The 21,983-nt window shown below is 35.8% G+C and overlaps 1 protein-coding gene across 9 annotated transcripts in view; it reads left to right on the top strand.

Moving 5' to 3' along the window:
* The window catches only part of PDCD6 (programmed cell death 6), a 72,710-nt gene that overhangs the window by 7,878 nt on the left and 42,849 nt on the right, over positions 1–21,983 (top strand). For 6 of the 9 annotated variants that reach the window (XR_015740219.1, XR_015740218.1, XR_015740220.1 and 3 more), the window contains exons 3-4: positions 18,926–18,970; positions 20,589–20,747. Coding sequence is in view for 4 of the 9 variants with exons in the window: in XM_087916996.1 (XP_087773122.1) it covers positions 18,926–18,970; positions 20,589–20,747 (204 nt within the window). In the remaining 5 variants the exon portion in view is untranslated. The remainder of the gene's footprint in view (positions 1–18,925; positions 18,971–20,588; positions 20,748–21,983) is intronic. The other 3 variants (XR_015740221.1, XM_087916997.1, XM_026702372.2) reach the window with 1 other exon arrangement.

Genomic DNA, 21,983 nt, shown 5'->3' on the forward strand with positions numbered 1-21,983 from the left:
AGTTCCATTGAGGACTACATATTGAGTGTGGTTGGTCAGTCAATTACGAATCGATCTGGTGGTGATACTGTGTAACCCACATTTTTCTATCTTATCAAGTAGGTTATGGTCTACTTTATCAAATTACTAAAATCCAAGTAAATTATATCCACGGTATTCCTCAGGTCCACTAATTTTGTCACTTTGTCAAATAATGCATTTGTCTGGCATGCTCTGGTTTTGACAACCCATGTTGGCTTTTAGTTATGACTTTGTTTGCCTCTAAGTGTTCATTGATTATCTTTTCCAAAATCTTCCCAGGCATTGAGAACTGGCTGATAGGTCTGTAGTTGCTGGATCTATTTTTTCTCCCTTTTTTGGAGATGGGAATTACATCAGCTCTTTTTGAGTCCTCTGATAGTTCCAGGTGCTCCAGGATCTTTGAAAGATATAGTTCAGTGGTTTTCAAATCTGCCAGACAAAGCCATTTTGTTTTTTCCATTTTGTAAAAAAAGAAGTTAAATAGTTCTGCTTTCTGCCTGTTGCTTGTCACCTTCTTGCCACTTTCTCCCACTAATGGAACAATCGTTTCCTTGACTTTTTTCTTTTTTCTACATGATGAAAGAAACTTTTTTGGAGTTATTTTTGACTTTTGCCACATACCTTAGTTCATTTTGAGCCCTAGTTTTCATTAATTCATCTTTGCAGGCTCTGGTGATTTGGTGATATTCTACCCTAGTTATATGCCCTCTTTCCATTTTTTTATGCTTGTCGTTTTTGTCTTTCAGTTTATCAGATAATTCTTTATGCAGCCATACTGGTTTATTTTTAGAACTGTTATTTTTCTTCTTCATTGGTATTATGCTAGACTGGACTTCTCACTTTTCAAAATTTCCCAAGCTCTCTCTAAGTTTATTGAAATTAGCTCTTTTAAAGTCCAAAACTCTAGTTTGATTTATTCTATTGCTTCTGCTTGCATAATGTTGAAATCCAACATTGCATGATCAAACCCACCCCTACCCTTCAAGGTTCCTGTAGTTTCTTCTATCATTTCATCTCAGTTAGTGAGAATTAAGTCCAATATGGCTGTTTCCTTAAGAGTTCATCTATTTCTTCTGTTTGGTTAGGTGGCCACTTATGATAATGTTACTCTTTTTTCCGTTTATATTGACCCAAATGCATTCAAGATAGCTTTTGTCATTGTTGTGCTCTATTTTTGTAGAAACATAGTTTTTTTTATATATAGTACAAATCACCTCTTTCATTTGGTATGTTTCTTTTAAATAATTTAAATCCCTCTAGCTGTAATATTCCATTTGTGGATTTAATCTCACCAAGTTTTCATGGCAACAATGTCATATCTGCCCTTGTTTACTTAAATTTCTAAATCGTTAATTTATTCCTCATACACTGTGCACTAGTGTAAATACATTTAAGTTCTTTTTGACTGACCCTCTGTTTACTTTCTACATAATCTAATACCTGAGTCCCCTTATCTCCTTATCACCTGTTTGATTAGTGCACATAGTATGGCACTCACTATTAAAAGTTTGATTTTGCTTGACAGCAAGGTTGATATTCTTACCCGCACAAACATTTATTTACATGCTATTAACCCTATTAGTTTTAGATTGCTGGGGACAGAAATGCTCTGTATCAATTAACTCTCTGTCCCTGTTGTTTAGTTTAAATGTTTCTCCAGAAAATTTTTGAATTTAATGCCAAGTAACTCAGTCCCTTTCTTGATGGATGCAAACCATCTCTTTTGTACAATTTTTCATTGGACTAGCTGCAAACATCATGACTAATATAACCAAAGCTCTTCCCTTTACACCACTTCTTTAGCCACACATTGAACTCCTCTATTAACTGGTCTTTTCTTTCTTTTTTTTTAAACAAGTTTTATTCAGTTTTCCATATTTTAATGTCTCTTTTTAGTGAACAGCATGATTATAGGTTTCACATATACATACAAATATGACCATAGTTATATATTCAGTTTTTATACACAATTCCTTATCTTAACAGTGCTTTTATACATTTTCTATTTTATTGTATTATTCCAAATATTTATCTCATTATTTAATTCACTTATGATAACTTCAAAATAACTATACTTCAGTACTTTTAATTGTCACATTTGTATATTTCATCTTAAATTCTAATTTAAAAAAAGACACTTCTATAAATTGGTTTCCCCCTGAAATCTCAATATAAGTGCGCCACCTCCAAGTTATAAATTCATTTATTTTCACCCCTTTTAGATCTCATTTAACATTATTACCTAAAACATTAAACTTAATAATCCCTTTAAAACTACATAGCATATACAAATCAGATTCTGCATGATTTTTCTCCTTTTAAATTTCATTAAATTCCCCACCCCAAAAAAGGACATATTAATCTACTCATTCAAACAGTAAAACAATCCTAAGCCCTAAAGTTAATTCCATTTCAGCTCTCCTCCTATATCATTTCATTTATTTCCATATATTTAATGCACATATTCCATTAATTATTCCATTCATATTTAAACCAAAAAAAGCCAACATTCCAATCTTAAAAATATTTCAATATAATATACTTATTCCATTATTTGTCACAATTATCTCTCTACATAAAGAGGAAGAGCATTAGATTCCCTTATCCAAAAAATAACAATTCTGTTTTTCCATCTAGTCAGTCTATATGTCCCTATTTTGTAACTATAAATTTATTTATATTACCCCTCAATACCTTGCAGAATCCCCTTTGTATATAATAATCACCCATTATCTCTGTGTCCAATTAAGGATTTCCCCATTTTTTTACAATTCCCATATTTCTTTTTTTCCAAATCCTGTTTCTTGTCCCTTCTTTCCCCCTGTCTTTTCTCCTTTGTTCTTTCACTCCAGTTTTTATCCCTCTATTTATAGCTTCCTTTCGCCCTTTGAATTTCTGCTGACTCTTTTTCCCTTTTTTAATTTTTCAGATATTCCCCTTTTTATTTACTTTTTTAAATCTCCTGTATTTATTTCCAACTTTCTTTCAAGAGTTCTTGGTTCTTGATGATCACTAAAGATGGTCTCTTCTATGATTTGCTCCACCTCCTCTTCTGCCTTTTGTCTTTGTTGTTCATATTCTGCGGTTGCATTTTCAATAAATTTTAAAGCAAAACCCAATGATTCACCTCATTCTTGTAGTATTTCTTTCATTTTTCTGAGTTCCATTTTTAATGCCAGAAGAGAAATCGCCATTTTACAACTTTCTGATTCACAATTTAATCCAAAAATATCTTTAAAGTTTATTTCCAACAGTCAACTTTTCTTCCTCTCAAGTTTTTAAGTCTCCGCTAATCCAATGCCAAATTCATGTCAGAATCAGCAACTAATCCAAAGGCAGAATCTTCCTAATTCTTTCTTTGTTACAATGTTTAAATTTTTCAAAGTTTTTGCTTTATTGTATCAATTTCCATGCAATTTCAAGAAACGAGAGTTTTTTAAAAGAAAAACAAGCTGAGTTTAACTGAGATGGCACTCTTTATTATGCTAAGTCTTCACCCCCCTTTTCTTTTTTCTTCTCTATTATTCAGAGCTTTTTAAACCACAGTTTTCCAACAAGAAAAAGATCAAACCCAGTTGATGTTAAATTTCCTCTTTAACAGTCTATAGTTCAGCTTTATTAGTGCCAATATAAAATTAAAGTATACTTATCCAAGTTGATTATAGAGCTCCTTCTCCAGCTTCTACCTTTTATGGTTTCGAAGCCCCAACGCTATCAAAAGCAATTCACACCATTTTTTTTCTCATGCTCTTCGCCACTTAGGTCCTTTCTTAAAGATTCTTTGAAATGTTAATCCTGGGGGTATCTTCCATTTGATTATATCGTCCCATTCCTCCTGTTGTTCACTTCTTTCTCTCTGTCCTGTACAATCTTATTCCAGTCTAATCTTCCCCTTCAGGGTGGCCATTTTAGACCACCGCCTCAGGCATCTTCGGGAGGGAGCAATTGCCAAGCCGAGGAGGGGATTTGCGACTCCCCTCTACCCAGCTGAAGGTCTCCCCTTCCTCTGCCACCCCTACGAGGTAACTTCTGCCCCAAATCCAAAGGATTGGGGTTCTCCGTTGCCAAAGCATGAACCAAAGCTGCTCACGATCACGGTCAGCGGTCCGTCTTTGGGGAGGTTCAAAACAGGAAGCCCCACTGGTCTTTTCTTTTTGTTCTTTATATACAGGTAAAACCTCTGAAAAGGTAAGTCTACAGCCTATCCTACTAAGTTCCTGCCCCAAGCTCTAGAAATCAGTCTGCACAGAGAGTACATCTTTTTGGGACAAATGATTCATGTACAAGAGCATCAACATCACAGTTCTTACAGGCATTCTTGACCATCTTAAAGATACACCTGTGTCTGCTGTCAGTAGCATCTGGCAGATATCTGATCTCTTTCAAAATATGCTACTAACTTAATTGCAGGATTCATTTAACAACTGTTAAGTGAAGAAAGGTTGTAAAATGGGGCAAAATTTACTTAAAACTGTCTTGCTTAGACACATGAATTTTGGGTTCAATTGTTCTTGTTGGTTGAGGACTATCTGTATTCTTGTACATTATCCATTAGAAGAAATTAACACTGCTATCAGTAGTCAGAAATGTGGTAAAACACTGGGTTTCAATGGCATTTGTCCAGAGATCCTGAAAAATTCCTAGAGGTACACATAGAATTGGTTTGGCAGATTCTTTTCAGATGTAGTTTCCAATGGGTGCCTCCAACCAGAATTTAAAAACAAACAAACCCTAAAGTAATATCACTTCTAAAACCTGGAAAACCAAAAGACAATACAAATATATTGCCCCCAATCACCCTTTTGAGTTCCTCCAACAAACTCCTGAAGAGATTAATCATAAAAAGAATAGGTACCATAATAGTTGAACCTCTGTCCATGGAGCAAACCACTTCCAGTGTTACTGAAACTATGTAGATCAGATGTTGCATTTAACAGGCCATATTGATGCTAGATTTAAACAATTCCTGAAAATCATTGCTATGTTCATAGACCTAAATGGAGCATACAACACAGTCTGGATGGATGGAATGGACTATATATAAACTGTGCCATATTGACCCCTGTAAAACTTTTTTCAACTAATTAATAACACGCTGAGCGATATATCTTTTCAGATAATAAGAGGAATAACATAAGTAAGGTAAGAAGATTAAATAATGACCACCCCCAAGGCTGTGTAGTGGTACTCACATTATTCAACTTATGTGGGAACTTTACCTGCCACCAGACTCATGAAAAAGAAGCTGAGTAAGTAAAGACAGACTGATGACAAAAAATGTCACTCATAGAAGAAAACAACAGCCAAGAGCATTGGCCTGGTGTCCAGTGTTGCCAATCCAGCCCAGCCCATTGGATCTGAACAATCAGATTCATATCCTTCCCCTTAAAGAAAGCATACAGATACTAGAGAAGGAACATGTTCAAGTGTTCCTGTGGCAGGAAGGAAGGTAGCCCAGACCTTCCCAAGGAAAAAAAAGTGAATGTTGGTGATAGGAGACCCACTTCTCAGGGTAACAAAATCAGCAGCCTGTAGACCAGACAATCAATCTAGGAAGGCATTTTGTTCTCCATGGGCAAAAAAAAAGGTGAGACAGAAAGCCTTACAAAAATAACCAAGCCCAAATATAACTATCCCTTTCTTCTCATTCATGTGGGGGCAAATGATACAACAATGAACCTGAAAACAATAGCAAAAGACAGTAGCTTGGAACAAAAGTTAAGGAGTTAGGAACACAGGTAGTGCTTTCATCTGTACTTGTTGGGCAACATCCAACAAGGGGCAAGGGGGCAAAGAATTGTAGAAATAAACCACTGGATTAAGGGATGGTGCCATCAAGAGAACTTTGGATTCCTAGAGCACAGTTTGCATTATGGACCACAGTCTGTATTACCAACCTGAAGGGCTTCTGGCAAGAAATCAGCTGCACCTCACAAGAACCAGGAAGAAATATATTTCCAAAACAACTGGCTTAGCTTTTCCAAAGAACTTTGAATTAAAACTAAGAGTAAAGGGTTAACTCCAGATAATCAATCAAACAAGGAGGTAGAGAATGGTAGAAAAGAAGAAAAACTCAGATATAAAGAACCCAGGTCAGCCATAATGGACTCAGATACATAAACACTAACACTCAAAGTTTGGGGAACAAACAGGGTGAACTTCAACTGTTGGTACATGAGGGCAGGTATGATATAGTTGCCATTACCGAAACTTGATGGGATAAAACTCATGGTGGGAATGTGCTGCCGGAAGGATATAAACTGTTTAAAAGAAATAGACCTAGAAAAAGAGCAGGTGGAGTTACATTATATGTAAGACATCACTACATCTCCACAGAAATGCATAAAACCAAGGATGAAAGCCTCCTTGAATGCATTGGTTAAAATAAAAGGAAAAAAGGATGACATAGCCATAGGCCCCACAACCAAGCAGAATAAATAAATGAAGTTTTTGCTAATAGTTGTCTGTTTCTTTCAACATAAAAAGAAGAAAAAAGTCAATCAAACAATCAGTCCACTAATGGTAGAAGATCGCAAGGAAGTGATGGGCATCAGGGAGAAAGCATCTTTTTGCATCTGTCTTCATACAAAAAAATAATAATAATCCAATCTATTAAAAACAAGAGCCATAAAAGCCAGATTAGGAATATAAATTAAAATAGCAAGAAAATGTTAAGAGAATGCTTGTCTATTCTAGATAAGTTCATGATGGATTACATCCCAAAGTTCTGAAGAACTGGTAAATGTGATATTGAACCACATCCTCCAAAGATGCTGGAACACTGGGGAACTACCAGAGGACTGGAAAAGAGCTGATCAGGGAATAGAAGGGGGAACTCATCAAATTTGCAGATGACACTAAGATGGCAGGAATTGTGAATTCCCCGGAAAATGGGCTCAAGATCCAGATGGATCTCAACAAAATTAAATACTGGGCACTATCTAACAAAATGAAATTTGATGTAGAGAAAAGTATGGTTTTACACTTAGGTGAGAAAAATGTACAGGTACAGATTAGGTGAAACCTGGCTCAATAGCAATAACTGCAAGAGGGATCTTGGAGTTCTAATGGACAGTCACTTAAATATGAGCCAGCAGTGTGCTGCAGCCACCAAAAAAGCCAATGCAATCCTAGGCTGCATTAACAGAGGGATAGAGAGTCAAGATTACTTGAAGTGTTAATACCTTTTTACAAGGCCTTGGTAGGACTACACTTGGAATATTGCATCCAATTTTGGTTACCACAATATGAAAAAGATGTTGAGATTCTGGAAAGTGTGCAGAGAAGAGCAAAAAAGATGATTATGAGGCTGGAGGATGAAACGTATGAATGGTTGCAGGAACCAGGTTTGCCTAGTCTAGTGAAAAGAAAGACTAGGGGTGACATGACAGCAGTGTTCCAAATAGTTAAGGAGCTGCCACAAAGAAAAGAGAGTTGACCTATTTTCTAAAGCATCAGAAGGCAAAACAAGAAGCAATAGATGGAAACTAATCAATGAGAGAACCAACCTAGAAAAAAGAATAAATTTTCTGAAAGTTAGAACAATTCACCAATGGAATGGTGTCCCTTCAGAAGTTGTGGGTCTCACAGTCTGGAGATGTTCAGGAAGAGACTGGACAGCTGTTTGTCTGAAATGCTATAGGTTTTGTTTTTTAGCAGGGGATTGGATTAGAAGACGTCCAATTCCCCCTCCCCCCCCGAATGTGTGTGTAACTGTGTACTAGCAAGAAGTGGCATAATCAATTTTTGATGAACCCTACCAGATTATAACCTTGTTTGCTTCTCGGTGTTCACAGATTTGTTGCTTGATTATCTTTTCCAAGATGTTCCCAGGCATTGATCTTCAATCCCCTTTATCACTTCTTTTTTGGTAAGAATAAGCTGTCCCTCTAATTGTCCACCTCTCTTTTTTGGGTGGTGAAGTTATCAGCCACATTGGTCAGAAATCTGTTTAATCTCCCATTTTTTTGCAGAGTTTCTCTCCCAGTTGAGGTCTGAGTAGTTAGAGTCCCCCATTACTGCTATGGTGTGTTTCCTACATACGTTAGTTGGCTGGTTAGCAAAAAAAAAATATCTATTCTGCTTTGTTGGAATAGGTTGGGAGGACTGTAGTATAAACCTACAGCAGTGTCATTCTTTTTTTTTATGTTGACTCATATGCATTCTAGAACAGGGGCCTCCAACCTTGGGTACTTCAAGACCTATGGATTTCAACTCCCAGAATTCCCCAGCCAGCTTTGCTGGCTGAGGAATTCGGGAGTTGAAGTCCACAGATCTTAAAATGGCCGAGGTTGGAGACCCCTGTTCTAGAAGGCTTTCATGCTTTGTTGTGTGCCTCTTTATAAAGAAGTGTTCTGTAACATAATGCAACTCCATCTCCTCTTTTGTTAATTTGTTTCTTTTGAATTGTTTGTATCCTTTTTCCAATACATTCCACTTAGGGGTTGTATCCCACCAAGTTTCTGTAATGGAAACTATCGTACTTGCCCTTGTGTACTAATATTTTCAAGTTTACTGTGTTTGTTTCCCAAACTTTGACCATTAGTGTAAAGACATTTCAGTTCTTTGTGGCCTATCCTGAGTGTGCTTCCCACAGCCTACTTTGCATCTTTATATCATTGCTTATACATACACGTAGAGTGGCTTTGGCTTGGAAATAGGTTCTAAAAATTGATTCCTCACCTTCCTCCATTTTAGTTTAAAGCCCTTCTGATAAGATGAGCCAGTCATTTTCCAAATATATTCCTTCCAGTTCTTGTGAGGTGCAACCCATCTTGTGAGGTGCAACCCATCCTTGCCAGGAGCCCTTCATGTAGGTAATGCGCGGTTTAGGAAACAGAAGTTCTCTTGACAACACAAATTTTTAAGCCAGTGGTTTGTTTCTAAAACCCTTTGCTCTCTCATTGGATGTTGGCTTTTTATGGGAAGTATAAATGAAAACAGCACTTGTGCCCCTAATTCTTTAACTTTCTTCCCTAGTTGTTTGTAATATCTAATTAGTTTATTAGTTCATAAACTAATAACTTAGAATTTAATCTGTCTTAAAAATTTCTTTCGGGTAGTAAAAAAGGGAAGAGGCTTCCGGTGGCAAGGCAAGGACGGTCAGAGGGGCAGAAATCTGCTCGTGATTCTAGCCTCCCTTTTCTTGAGTTTGGTGCGATCTTTCGGGTGCTCGAGTCTTGGAGAGACCCGTGCGGTGTGGGGAACCTCGGGCTGCAGTGTGGGGAAAGCAACCCCCTGTAACGAAGAGGAAGCCCTCCAGAGCCCAACGATCAAGAACAGCCTCCTAACAATGGAGGCTCAAGTCCGGACTGCCACCGATGGGAAGAAAAAGTGAGTGAAAGTTTGCAAGCTCGGGGGAAAGAGAGTCGTGGCAGAGAAGATATTTGACTGACAATAGACTGATTTCAGGCTGTTAAATACTGTGTGAATGCCAGCTGTGAGCTCCAAGACGAAGCGGCTACAAAAAGAATTGGTTTAGTGAATGTGAAAGAGCTTGGCAGGCAGAAGAGAGTCGGAAATAAAAAAGAAGTAAAGAAAATTTTGGAAGTCTGAAGACTCTATTATCACTAACATTTGGATTGAAGCTATTAAATTGGATCCAGAAGCAGAACGAGGTTCGATCGGGGAAAGACAGAGCAACGCCATAGGCAGTATCCAGAACGCTGAAAGCAGTGGGAATATTGCTTACTGGCAGCTGTTACTCAGCAAATCTTCATTTGCCATTTCGGTGTGCTAGAAGTGGAAGCTTCCAAAGTGAAAAGCGGAAACAAAAACTCTTGTCTTTGGAATTTTCTTTTTCTTTTCCTCAACCCTTTTCTGTGTGTACATACTTACTAAAATAGCCTCTCTTCTTTCTTACTTGTGGATGGTATGCTATGTTGAAATATGCTTGCTTTTTTTTTTCCCCTCTGATTTCCTCTTGATAAATATGTACATTTAGTAATGAAATATTAGAGTGTTAAAATATTGGATTAATTTAGTTAAGTTATTATTAATAGAGATTGTTATAATTTGAATGGGAATATAGGGGAGACAGTAAGAATATTAAGCATTAGTTACTTAATAAGCTTAGAGCTCTCTAGACCAATATTATATTTCTTTGTGTGGGTTTATCTGTGAATGTAATATATTTTATAGTTAAGGTTACTTTATATTGAAGTTAAACTAGAGAAAAATATATACACTTTACTAATTAGTCAAGAATATAGCTACTTAATAGGTTGATAGATCTTGGTCAATTTTAGTTACAGAACTAAGAATACTGAATGCCAATTTGGAATAATATATTCAATATTGTACAACAACAAAAACAAATTTTAAAGGAAATGACTACTACAACTACCACTGCTTTGAAATCTGGTAGGAAGGTTAATCCCACAATAATGACTACTTTGACAACAACTTCACCCATGGCACAAAAAACAATAGAGGAAACACTACCAACAGAGAAGTCAACTAGCATCTCGAATGCGAATATCCAAGCAATGTTCCTAACTTTACAGGACTCATTGACAAGATTGCAAGAAACAATGATTAAAAACCACAGTGAAACAAGGGCAGATATCAATGAATTGAAGGAAGAAATGGGGGAAACTAAAGACAGAAATGAAAGCGGACATTTCCAAAGTAGAGGATAAAGTGGGGGTGTTGCAGCAGGCCTTGGAGAAAAAGAAGTTATAATAAAAGAAGTAGAGAAAAGAACCGAACGAACAGAAAGGGAATTAGAAAGGGTGGATGAAGATCTCAAAAGCATGAGCAAAGAAATGGAGGACTCCCTTGTCCTCCTAGAAATGGACAAGGCAGCAACTTACCTAAGATTCCAAAATGTGACAGAATCAAAAGAAGAAGACCTGGAATACTTGATGGCAGAAATACTGGCCGGTTTATTGAAGATGGATAAAGATGAAATTCAAAAAGAGTTTGATGAAGTCTACCGGGTCAATACAAATTATGCAAGACGCCACAATTGTTCTAGGGAAATACATATACGATTCACTAGAAGATGTGTTCGAGACATGATATATAGAACCTCAAGAGATAAAACTATAACCTACAAAGAGAAAGAAATTGTGATTCTTAAACAGATACCGAGGAGAATAAGGGAACAAAGGCGTGACTATAAATTTCTGGCAGCGTATTTAAATAAAAAAAGAATCACATTTAAATGGCTTATTCCAGAAGGAATGTTAGTGTCGTGGAAAGAGAGGAAAATCAAAATAGATACTATGGAAAAAGCCCAGGATTTTTACGAACGGATGGTGGGCCCACAGGAGCAAAGTAGTAGGGAGAAATTGGACACAAAGTTTCAAGAAGAATACAGTGGACATAAAAATAGAACTGGAACGGTAGGAAACCAAGAAAATACCTATCCACAACAAAAGACAGAAGGAACTACATCAATACAAGCGCAAGAAGAGAGAGGAATTGTTACACGACAAAGAGCAAAACAAAACTAAATAGATGGGAGAAGAAAAAAATTACTATCAATAAACATAAATGGTTTAAATTCAACAATTAAGAGAAAAAGGATATTATCTAAATTAATTAAACATAATGCAGATATAACGTGCCTGCAAGAAACCCATATAAAGAAGAAGGATGAAAAATATTTAGAATGCCCGAAATTAGGAAAATTATTTACCACACCAGCAGATGAGGAGAAAAAGAAGGGAATCGCAGTATATGTGAAAGAGGATTTGAAATCTGAGCTAATATGGTCGGACTTAGAAGGAAGGACTCTGGGTTTGCAGATCTGGATTAATGATATTCCAATTCTTTTAGTAGTAATATATGCCCCAAATGGAGACCAAAAAGAGTTTTTAAACACGTATATGGAAAATTGGTTGAATTGCAAAAAAGAAATATTTGTATGGTAGGGGACTTCAACTCCATTGCTGATTTCCAAAAGGATCACAGTAATGCCGGGAAGAATAAAAAGGGGAAGAGAGAGCTCCCAAGATTTGTAGGAAATGATGAAAGAGCTAAATCTGACAGATATATGGAGAAGATTACATCCTGAAAAAGACAATTTACATTTTATTCAAATCCCCACCAAACATGGACACGGATTGATATGGCATGGATGAGTGGAGAGATAGCAAATGAGACAAAAGAAGTGGAAATTTTGCCTAATGAATGGGCAGACCATAATCCAATACAGGTAATATGGAAGGGCAGGGCAAAACCAAAGAAAAGATGGACCTTAAACACTCAATTAATAAGAGAGAAAGAATATATTAATAAATTAAAGGAGGAATTGATTTTTTTTATTAAAGAAAATGATAACGGAGAAACCACGAAACAAAATGTCTGGGATACGATGAATGCGGTTATAAGAGGCACAACAATCTCTTATAATGCTAAGAGAAACAAGGAAAATATTCCCAACAAAACAAATTACAACAGAGAATTAAGGAGCTAGAAACCCTTCTACAAAATAACCCAAAAGAATCCAAACTGCAAAATCAGATAAGTATAGTCAAACACAAACTGAATTTAATTGATCAAGAGAAAATGACTATGAATTTGAACTTAACTAGACAAATCTATTTTGAACATGCCAACAAGCCAGGAAGATGGCTATCTTATAAATTGAAAAAAAGAAAGAGAAGAGACTGATATACCAGTTAATAGATAGCAAAGGAGATACATACCAGGAAATAGAACAGAAAAAGAAATCATTCATAAATACTTTGAAGATTTATACAAAAGAGAGGATGTCAGTGAAGATAGAATAAGGAATTATCTAGATGAAGTAAAGGATAAGGCAACTGGGGAAGAAATGGCTGAACTATTAAATAAAGACATTACTGAATCGGAATTGAAATCAGCAATAGAGAGCCAGAAAATAATAAAACCCGGGCCCAGACGGGATCCCAGGGGAGCTGTACAAGGCAATAGCAGATCAAATCGGGCCACTTATGGTGGAAGTTTTTAATGACGTTTACTAGCAGCTAGGATGCCGGACTCATGGAGGGGGCACTGATCTCGCTGATCCCGAAGGAGGATACAGATCCCAGATATATAAACAATTACAGGCCGATTTCACTCTTAAATACTGATTATAAAATATTCACTTCTATTATAGCAAACAGATTAAAAGATTGCTAAACTTGTATATACATGAAGATCAAAATGGATTCCTTCCAACTAGGCAAATAAAGAATAATCTAAGAATAGTATTAGACGTACTAGAATTTTATGAAGCCCACCCAGAGAGACAAGTAGCACTCATGTTTCTAGATGCAGAAAAAGCTTTCGATAATTTGAATTGGCAATTTTTAATTCAAAAAAATTTATAATTTGAATCTGGGTACCAAATTTGAAAATATTATAACAACTATATATGACACACAACAAGCTAATATAATAGTGAATGGGGAATGCACCCGCCCAATAAAGATAGAAAAAGGAGTGAGACAGGGCTGCCCACTCTCCCCTGCTCTTCATATTAGCATTAGAGACATTATTAACACGAATTAGGCGGAATTCAGATATAAAGGGATTAACAGTTAAGAAAGAGGAATATAAATTGCAAGCGTTATGGATTACATGATTTTCTTCCTTGAAGAACCAAAAGACGGGACCAAAATTGATGAGTGAATTAGAGAAATTTGGAGCAGTGCGGGACTTAAAATAAACAAAAAAAAAACCAAATTAATGACCAAAAACCTAACAGAAAAACAGAAAATAGAACTAGAAGAAATAATGCAGATACAAGTGACAAAGAAAGTGAAATACTTAGGAATTTGGCTAACCCCACACTGTAAGACACTTAAAGAAAACAATTATGATAAACTGATACATCAGGTAAAGAAAGATTTAGAATCGTGGGGGAAACTTCAAATTTCACTACTAGGCCGAATTGCTACTATTAAAATGAACATTCTCCCTAAATTTTTGTATTTATTCCAAACGATCCCAATTAAATTACATAAAAAGTTTTTTGAAGAACTCAATAGAACAACCCTGAAATTTATTTGGCAAGGGAAAAACCCAGAATAAATGTAAAAGCAATGCAGGATATGAAGAGCAGGGAGGGTTAGCATTTCCAAACTGGGAGTTATACCATATGGCCACCTCATTAGTTTGGTTGAAGGATTGGGTGAATTTAACCAATAAAAGAATACTATTTCTAGAAGGCCATGATTTACAAAGGGGTGGCACGCCTTTCTATGGGACGTAGGAAAACCAGTCAAAAATATTTCCATAGACATTTAATTAGAGACGCACTATTAACAATTTGGAGGAAAATAAGGAAAAAACATTATACAAAAGTACCAGTATGGATTTCAACAATGGAGGCAATGATTCACCCAAACAATTTGGAGCTTACCAAAATGATTAAATACAAAGACTTATTAGACCCACAAGGAAATTTGAAACCGAGGCTGGATCTTCAAGAGCAAGGACATAAAATTGATCAATGGGTTTATCTTCAGATTCAAAGCAGATATAAACAAGACAAAAAGAATTCGGAATTAATAACAAACTGCAACAGTTAGATAAAATTTTATTAGGATCAAATAAAAAAAACATAACAAAATTTTATAACTACTTATTAGAAACAGAACTAGAAGAAGAAATCGTAAAAGGAAATATGATTGCTTGGAGTAAGAACGTAGGGCGCAGCATCACATTAGCGGAATGGGAGAAAGTTTGGGGCAGAAACAATAAGATTACCAAATCGGCAGCATACAAGGAAAATCTTTATAAAATGTTTTATAGATGGCATCTCCCCTTCGAGGTTAGCGAAGATGCACCCCAACATGAGTCCGCATTGCTGGAAGTGTAGGAAAAAGAAGGAACCTTTTTCCATATGTGGTGGTCCTGTGCAGAAACCCAAAAGTATTGGAAGAAAATCAAAACTTGGTTGGAAGAAATCACCAAAGAGCAGATCGAATACAAACCAGAGTCCTTCCTACTAGGGATTTTTGATAAGCAAATTTCCAAAAACCAAATACATAACAATACACATTTTAACAGCGGCCAGATTAGCCTTCGGTCAACATTGGAAACAACACCAAATTCCATCAGAAGAAATGATTATTGAAAAAATCTCAAAATGCGCAGAAATTGATAAATTGACTTTGGCGCTAAAAAACAAAGACACTTCACTATACTATGACAGCTGGAATTGTTGGTATAATTGGATTGACCAAAGATAAATAATATATTATAAGGCATAAAAGAAAAGTATCAATACATAATAACGAGGTAGCAATATAAGTTAAAAACAGGTGTGGTTATATGACACAAGTTAAGGTGATGAAAACAAAAGAAGATCTTGCAAACTGTTAAAATAAGAATACTTTTAATCCTGTAACCTCTTTCTTTCTTTCTTTTCTTAAAATCCTTTCCCTCTCTTCCTCTTCTCTTTTCTTTCTTTTCTTTCTTTCTTTCTTTTGCTTATTTGTGTATGTATTGTGACTGGTTTTAATTGTAAAAATTAATAAACTATATTTAAAAAAAAAAATTCTTTCAAAACTTGTGATCTTTGGGGGGATATGTCTTCTTTTAACTCTATTGCCTTCAACTGCAAACAACCCTCTTCTACAGACCATTGTGTTAGAATCGGCTTTATATAAATGGAATCTAGGAAATGTTAATTCCTCTTTAATTTTATTTAACATTTTTGCTTTATGCAACAATGAACAAATTTTTTTAAAAGTTTTGGGTATTGATGAGCCTCAACTATAATTGACCAGATTGTGTTGTGCTGCCTTGGGATGTGTATGTGTTGTATTTTGTTGAAGATTTTTAAAGTGAACTACTTGGGGTCACTGGTGTGTGAGATAGGCAGCCATATATTCTTGTTAAATAAATAAATGTATCTTGAAATCATTAAGTGACAATAATTATCCTTTCCTTTTTAAAAAAATATATTTTGGGCAACTGTGCTGATAATCTGATTTCTTTAGATGTGCTTTATCAAATATGATTGATTGTTCAATTTTATTCATCTCTGTACAAGTAATTATGTACAATATAGTTGTTGCCAATCCTTAGTGACCACATATATAGATTTTTTTTCCACTGAGTACAATTACAAGCTAATAGTATTTTATTTTGTTCACGGCACTTCTTTTCATCAAATAATTCTAGATGCCATAATTCTCTTGTTGGTCAATTTAAATAATCCATAGCACTTAAACTTCATAGTTTAATGGCCGTTTAAACTTGCCCAAGCATGCCCTACATTGTCAATTTTTTGCAGCTCACTTAGTTGCTCACAGTGGTAAGTAACATGAATAGTAAATCAATCATTGGATGCTATCAGATCTTTAACTGAATTATGTTGACAATTTTAATCTCAAACTCAATAAAGTCTACCAGAAAGAAGAGCAGCTTCAAAAAAAATATATTATACTTTCTGTGAAAAGGGTCAGAACAGGCTCCTGTGTGCATTTGGAGACAAGATGTAGAAAATGATTTCTTTCTTATAGGCTATGGAATGTAATGTATGTGGAAGCCTATAAGGAAGCATTGGAGGTAAAAAGAGAAGAGGATGACAGAGGATGAGATAGTTAAATAGTGTCATCAACACAGTGGGCATGGGTTTCAGGGGCATTTGGGAGACAATGGATGATGAGATGGCCTGGCACACTGTGGTAAATGGATTGCAAGGGCTTGCACATGGCTTGGTGACTGAGCAACAAATTATAAGGAAGTAGAAGATTGCTTTCATTGTGTTAAATTGGAGAAAACATATACTTCGTATACTTTAGGCATTGTTAAACATCTTTAATGTTCTTTGGTGTTTGTAATCTTGACAAGCCCTATATACACTGCTCAAAAAAATAAAGGGAACACAAAAATAAGACATCCTAGATCTGAATGAATGAAATATTCTTATTAAGTACTTGGTTCATTACATAGTTGAATGTGCTGACAAGAAAATCATACAAAAATTATCAATGGAAATCAAATTTAGCAACCCATGGAGGTCTGGATTTGGAGTTACACTCTAAATTAAAGTGGAAAAAAACAGTACAGGCTGATCCAACTTTGATGTAATGTCCTTAAAACAAGTCAAAATGAGGCTCAGTAGTGTGTGTGGCCTCCACGTGCCTGTATGACCTCCCTACAATGCCTGGGCATGCTCTGATGAGGTGGAGGATGGTCTCCGAGGGATCTCCTCCCACACCTGGACTAAAGCATCCCCCAACTCCTGGACAGTCTGTGGTGCAATGTGGTGTTGGTGGATGGAGTGAGACATGATATCCCAGATGTGGTCAATTGGATTCAGGTCTGGGGAATGGGTGGGCCAGTCCATAGCACCAATGCCTTCGTCTTGCAGGAACTGCTGACACACTCCAACCACATGAGGTCTAGCATTGTCTTGCATTAGAAGGAACCAAGGGGCAACCGCACCAGCATATGGTCTCAGAAGGGGTCTGAGGATCTCATCTCGGTACCTAATGGCAGTCAGGCTACCTCTGGCGAGCACATGGAGGGCTGTGTGTCCCCCTAAAGAAATGCCACCCCACGCCATTACTGACCTACTGCCAAAATGGTCATGCTGGAGGATGTTGCAGGCAGAACGTTCTCCAAGGCGTCTCCAGACCCTGTCACGTCTGTCACATGTGCTCAGTGTGAACCTGCTTTCATCTGTGAAGAGCACAGGGTGCCAGTGGAGAATTTGCCAATCTTGGTGTTCTCTGGCAAATGCCAAATGTCTTTCACGGTGTTGGGCTATAAGCCCAACCCCCACCTGGGTGGACATCGGGCCCTCATACCACCCTCATGGAGTCTGTTTCTGACCGTTTGAGCAGCCACATGCACATTTGTGTCCCGCTGGAGGTCATTTTGCAGGGCTCTGGCAGTGCTCCTCCTGTCCCTCCTTGCACAAAGGTGGAGGTAGCGGTTCTGATGCTGGGTTGTTGCCCTCCTACGGCCTGTTCCACATCTCCTGATGTACTGGCCTGTCTCCTGGTAGCACCTCCATGCTCTGGACACTATGCTGACAAACACAGCAAATCTTCTTGCCACAGCTCGCATTGATGTGCCATCCTGGATGAGCTGCACTACTTGAGCCACTTGTGTGGGTTGTAGACTCCGTCTCATGCTACCACTAGAGTGAAAGCACCGCCAGCATTCAAAAGTGACCAAACCATCAGCCAGAAAGCATAGGAACTGAGAAGTGGTCTGTGGTCACCACCTGCAGAACCACTCCTTTATTGGGGATGTCTTGCTAACTGCCTATGCTTTCCACCTATTGTCTATTCCATTTGCACAACAGTATGTGAAATTGATTGTCAATCAGTGTTGCTATCTAAGTGGACAGTTTGATTTCACAGAAGTGTGATTGACTTGGAGTTACATTGTGTTGTTTAAATGTTCCCTTTATTTTTTTGAGCAGTGTATAATTCACCTATTACTGCTTTTGTTCTGTCTGATAATAGACAATGAAAGGAGTTGTTTGCTTATTTGTTGTTTTCTATAGAGAAAAGAAAGAACAACTAAAATAAGCAAAGAAACTTTGGAAAATAACCTATTAAAATGGGTTTTAATGGAGAAAGGATTTTATAAAGATATTAATTAACTAACTAATTAATTACAACACACACATATCCACCCAACTTATATAAAATTAATATATAATAGGAATATATATACATACATACATACATACATACATACATATAATTTCATATTTATTGGTGACAAAACTAATGAAATATTGAACAGTGGTAAAATAGCCAGTTTTCTTAGCAAGTGAAGATAATTTATGAAAAAGTAAATAATTTATGCAAAAGTAAATAAATAACTTGTGAACATAATTACAGATAAGATTTATTAGTACTATTTTAATAAGCTTTAATTGTTCAATTGCTACATTTATCACTTTGAAATGTTCTTGTTTCTATGTGTATCATGTAATGTTTTCTCTTTCTTTTAGGAACATGGACTCCATTTAATCCAGCAACTGTGAGATCTATTTTATGTAAGTAATATTTGAACTTCATTTGTTTTATACTTAGGTTGCACTTTTCTGAATACTAGTCTTTTCAGCTTTATTAAATAAATACAGATAGTCTTATACTTCCAACTAGATGTTTAATGGTTGATTAAAGTTATGATAGACTTGAAAAAAACTACTTACCTCAAAGTTATAATTGGCATTTTTCGCCCTTGACAACCAACTTGTATGTCACCCCCATTCAGGAGAATGGATTTGCTTAATGACAATATGGTTCACTTAATGATCATGTGATTAACTTTATGACCACAGTGATTTGTTTTTAAAATCATCATAAAAATGTGTAACATTGAGTTTGGTCATGTGATGACTCAACTTAAAATTGCAATGGCTTGCAATCAAAATTTCAGGTTCCATTGTGGCTGTAAATTGAGGACTATTTGTAAGTTTATTGTTGTAACCACAGATCATAGCAACTTTATTAATTGGTATTTGGATCCTTCAGATAGTCACTTGTGCAATCACATGTTTCTCTCCTTGTCAGAAAGTCATTTTTGAAACTTTGGTTTATTCATCTTTTTCCAATTCATGATTCTGAATATTTGAAATATTGAGTATTAATTGATACAAAGGAGCCTCTGCAGGATCCAATCCTTTCATCAAAACAAAAGCAGCATTATACAGCCACAATAGAATCTCTGCCCTTTTTACGTGTGTGTACAACAACTGCTTTTCTCTTTTCTTTTGTTATTGTTTCATATCTATTTTTCTTTGTTCTGCTTTATTAAATAAAAACAAAAAAGGTGAACGGAGCTTGTTTCACGTACTGATGCATTCATCATTCATCCGCTTGAATATCTTTTAAAGGGAGCATATATGGAAACTTTGATTTCCCCCTCCATTAAAATTAGTAAAATTTTCCCACCCTTCCATAATAAGGTTCTGCATAATTATCAGATAGGCTGCACTATAGATTGGCTGAAGTAAAATATTGCCACTTATATCACTATCCAATTAGTAGTATTGCCAATGGCATCTGTAGGGTATGTATCTGTCAAAATCAACATGATGGTACTGTATGTGGAGGATGACAGTGCAAGTGTCACTTGTTTTCAACCTGTGTTGCCAGTGTGACATGTAAAATGGGGCAGGATGTATCCTTGCAAATTTTGACACACATACTCTGCAGATTCTGCTACATTACAGTATTTCATAAAAGATATAAGCAATGCTTACAATTTCAGGAAAAAGATGTAGCATATAAAATGTTTCATAGTTTACTGTGCATTTCTCCTACATTCATCTGTTCTTAAAACTATGGTAGCTAATGGAGGTCCTTACAATGAAAGACCTAATTGAATTGCTCTTTAAAATGGTTAAAACCAAACTTTTTTTTTCTTGAGTTCTAGGGAATCTATATTTTGCCCTGCATAGAAGCTGCTTTTGGAGTTTTATTTTGACATAAAAATGGGAAATAATTTCAGCACAATTAACTTTTTCTTTGAAATACTTTATTTACTTTTGCTTTCTCCTAATTTAAATTTAATTTAAACTTAATAAGTTAAGTAATGGTAAATTACAAATACATTAATATTTAGATTAATCTAATATTTAGATTAATTAAGATTGATTATTTTTTCAGCTATGTTTGACAGAGAAAACAAAGGTGGTGTAAACTTCAATGAATTCACAGGAGTCTGGAAATACATCTCTGACTGGCAGAATGTTTTTCGCAGATATGATAGAGACAACTCTGGAATGATTGACAAACATGAATTAAAGCAAGCCCTAACAGGTTTTGGTAATTCATTGTAATTATTACAAATATGTAATTTGGCAAATAGATTTATGTAGCTTTTTCAGGTGTATAGACTTCAACTTTCAGAATTTTCAGTAATTGACACAAGAATTCTAGGAGTTGAATGCCACACACCTGGAAGATACCCAGCTTGGAATAGGTTATCATTAGGCCTTTAAATCAATTAATGCTTTTAATCAATATATTTAATAGTACATGAGTCACAAGTTATTTAGAACTTATTTCACAAAAACTTGTGATTGTGGGGTCATAGTTACAATATGGGGTCCTTGAAGAGTATCGAGAAATTTCAGTTGGTGAAAAATGCAGCAGCATGGGCAATTTTAAGTGTTTCTAGTACAATTCATGTTATACTTTTGCTCTGCCAGTTGCATTTGTCACTGTCTGTGTCCTAGTGCAAATTAAGACACCAATTTTGTGTATTATAGCCCACTGTGACATGGGTCTGAGTTTTTGGAAGGACCATCTGTCCCTAATTACAAACCAAGCTGAAAAATATTATTTGAAGGGATTAAAATGTAAGATTATTAAATGTATGGGGAAGTGATATAGTTTATTCAATTAAGGTTAAAATAGTTAGGCAGTTATTTCTGGTAGCCCTTAACTTTTGCTGATTCAGTACAGTTCAGTACAGTTCAGTAGTCAGTATTGTAGTTAAGAGAGAGTTATGGGGAAAAGTTTTCTCTATGGTGTAATTTATAAGATAGAACATATTAAATTAACGATAAGTCAGTTTATTGAAAATTTGAGGGGGAATGTTTTAAAAATGAACTATGTTTTGACCATTGTTAGTTGAAACCTGCTGTATCATTCATTTTGGATTTAGAATCGGATTCAAAATCCATTTTAAAAGTATTACTACAAATGTGAATGATACTTTGTAGAAAATGTTAAGGATATGAATGCTTGTCCACTAATTTTATAAAATATTTGAAGATTTTACATATACACACATAGATACACAGATACGGGGGGGTGGAGAGTTATCTGAAACAACTTGTAAAGGTGTCTTTATAATTTCAAAAACATGACATACTGTGTAACAGAAAGTAAGGAAGAGGAAAAAGCATATCAATTTTTAAAAGTACATTTTAGGCCCAAATATCTAGATTTAAAAGACAATTGCTTTTAATCCAGTGGAATAGTATGACCGGGTATATGGAATCTTTTCTGAAGTATAGCCTCTCACGCTTCACAGCCAATTTTTTTTGGTAAGGT

This window comes from Pseudonaja textilis, chromosome Z (assembly GCF_049901715.1).
Source record: "Pseudonaja textilis isolate UNSWEBS1 chromosome Z, rPseTex1.2, whole genome shotgun sequence".
NCBI lineage: Eukaryota > Metazoa > Chordata > Lepidosauria > Squamata > Elapidae > Pseudonaja > Pseudonaja textilis.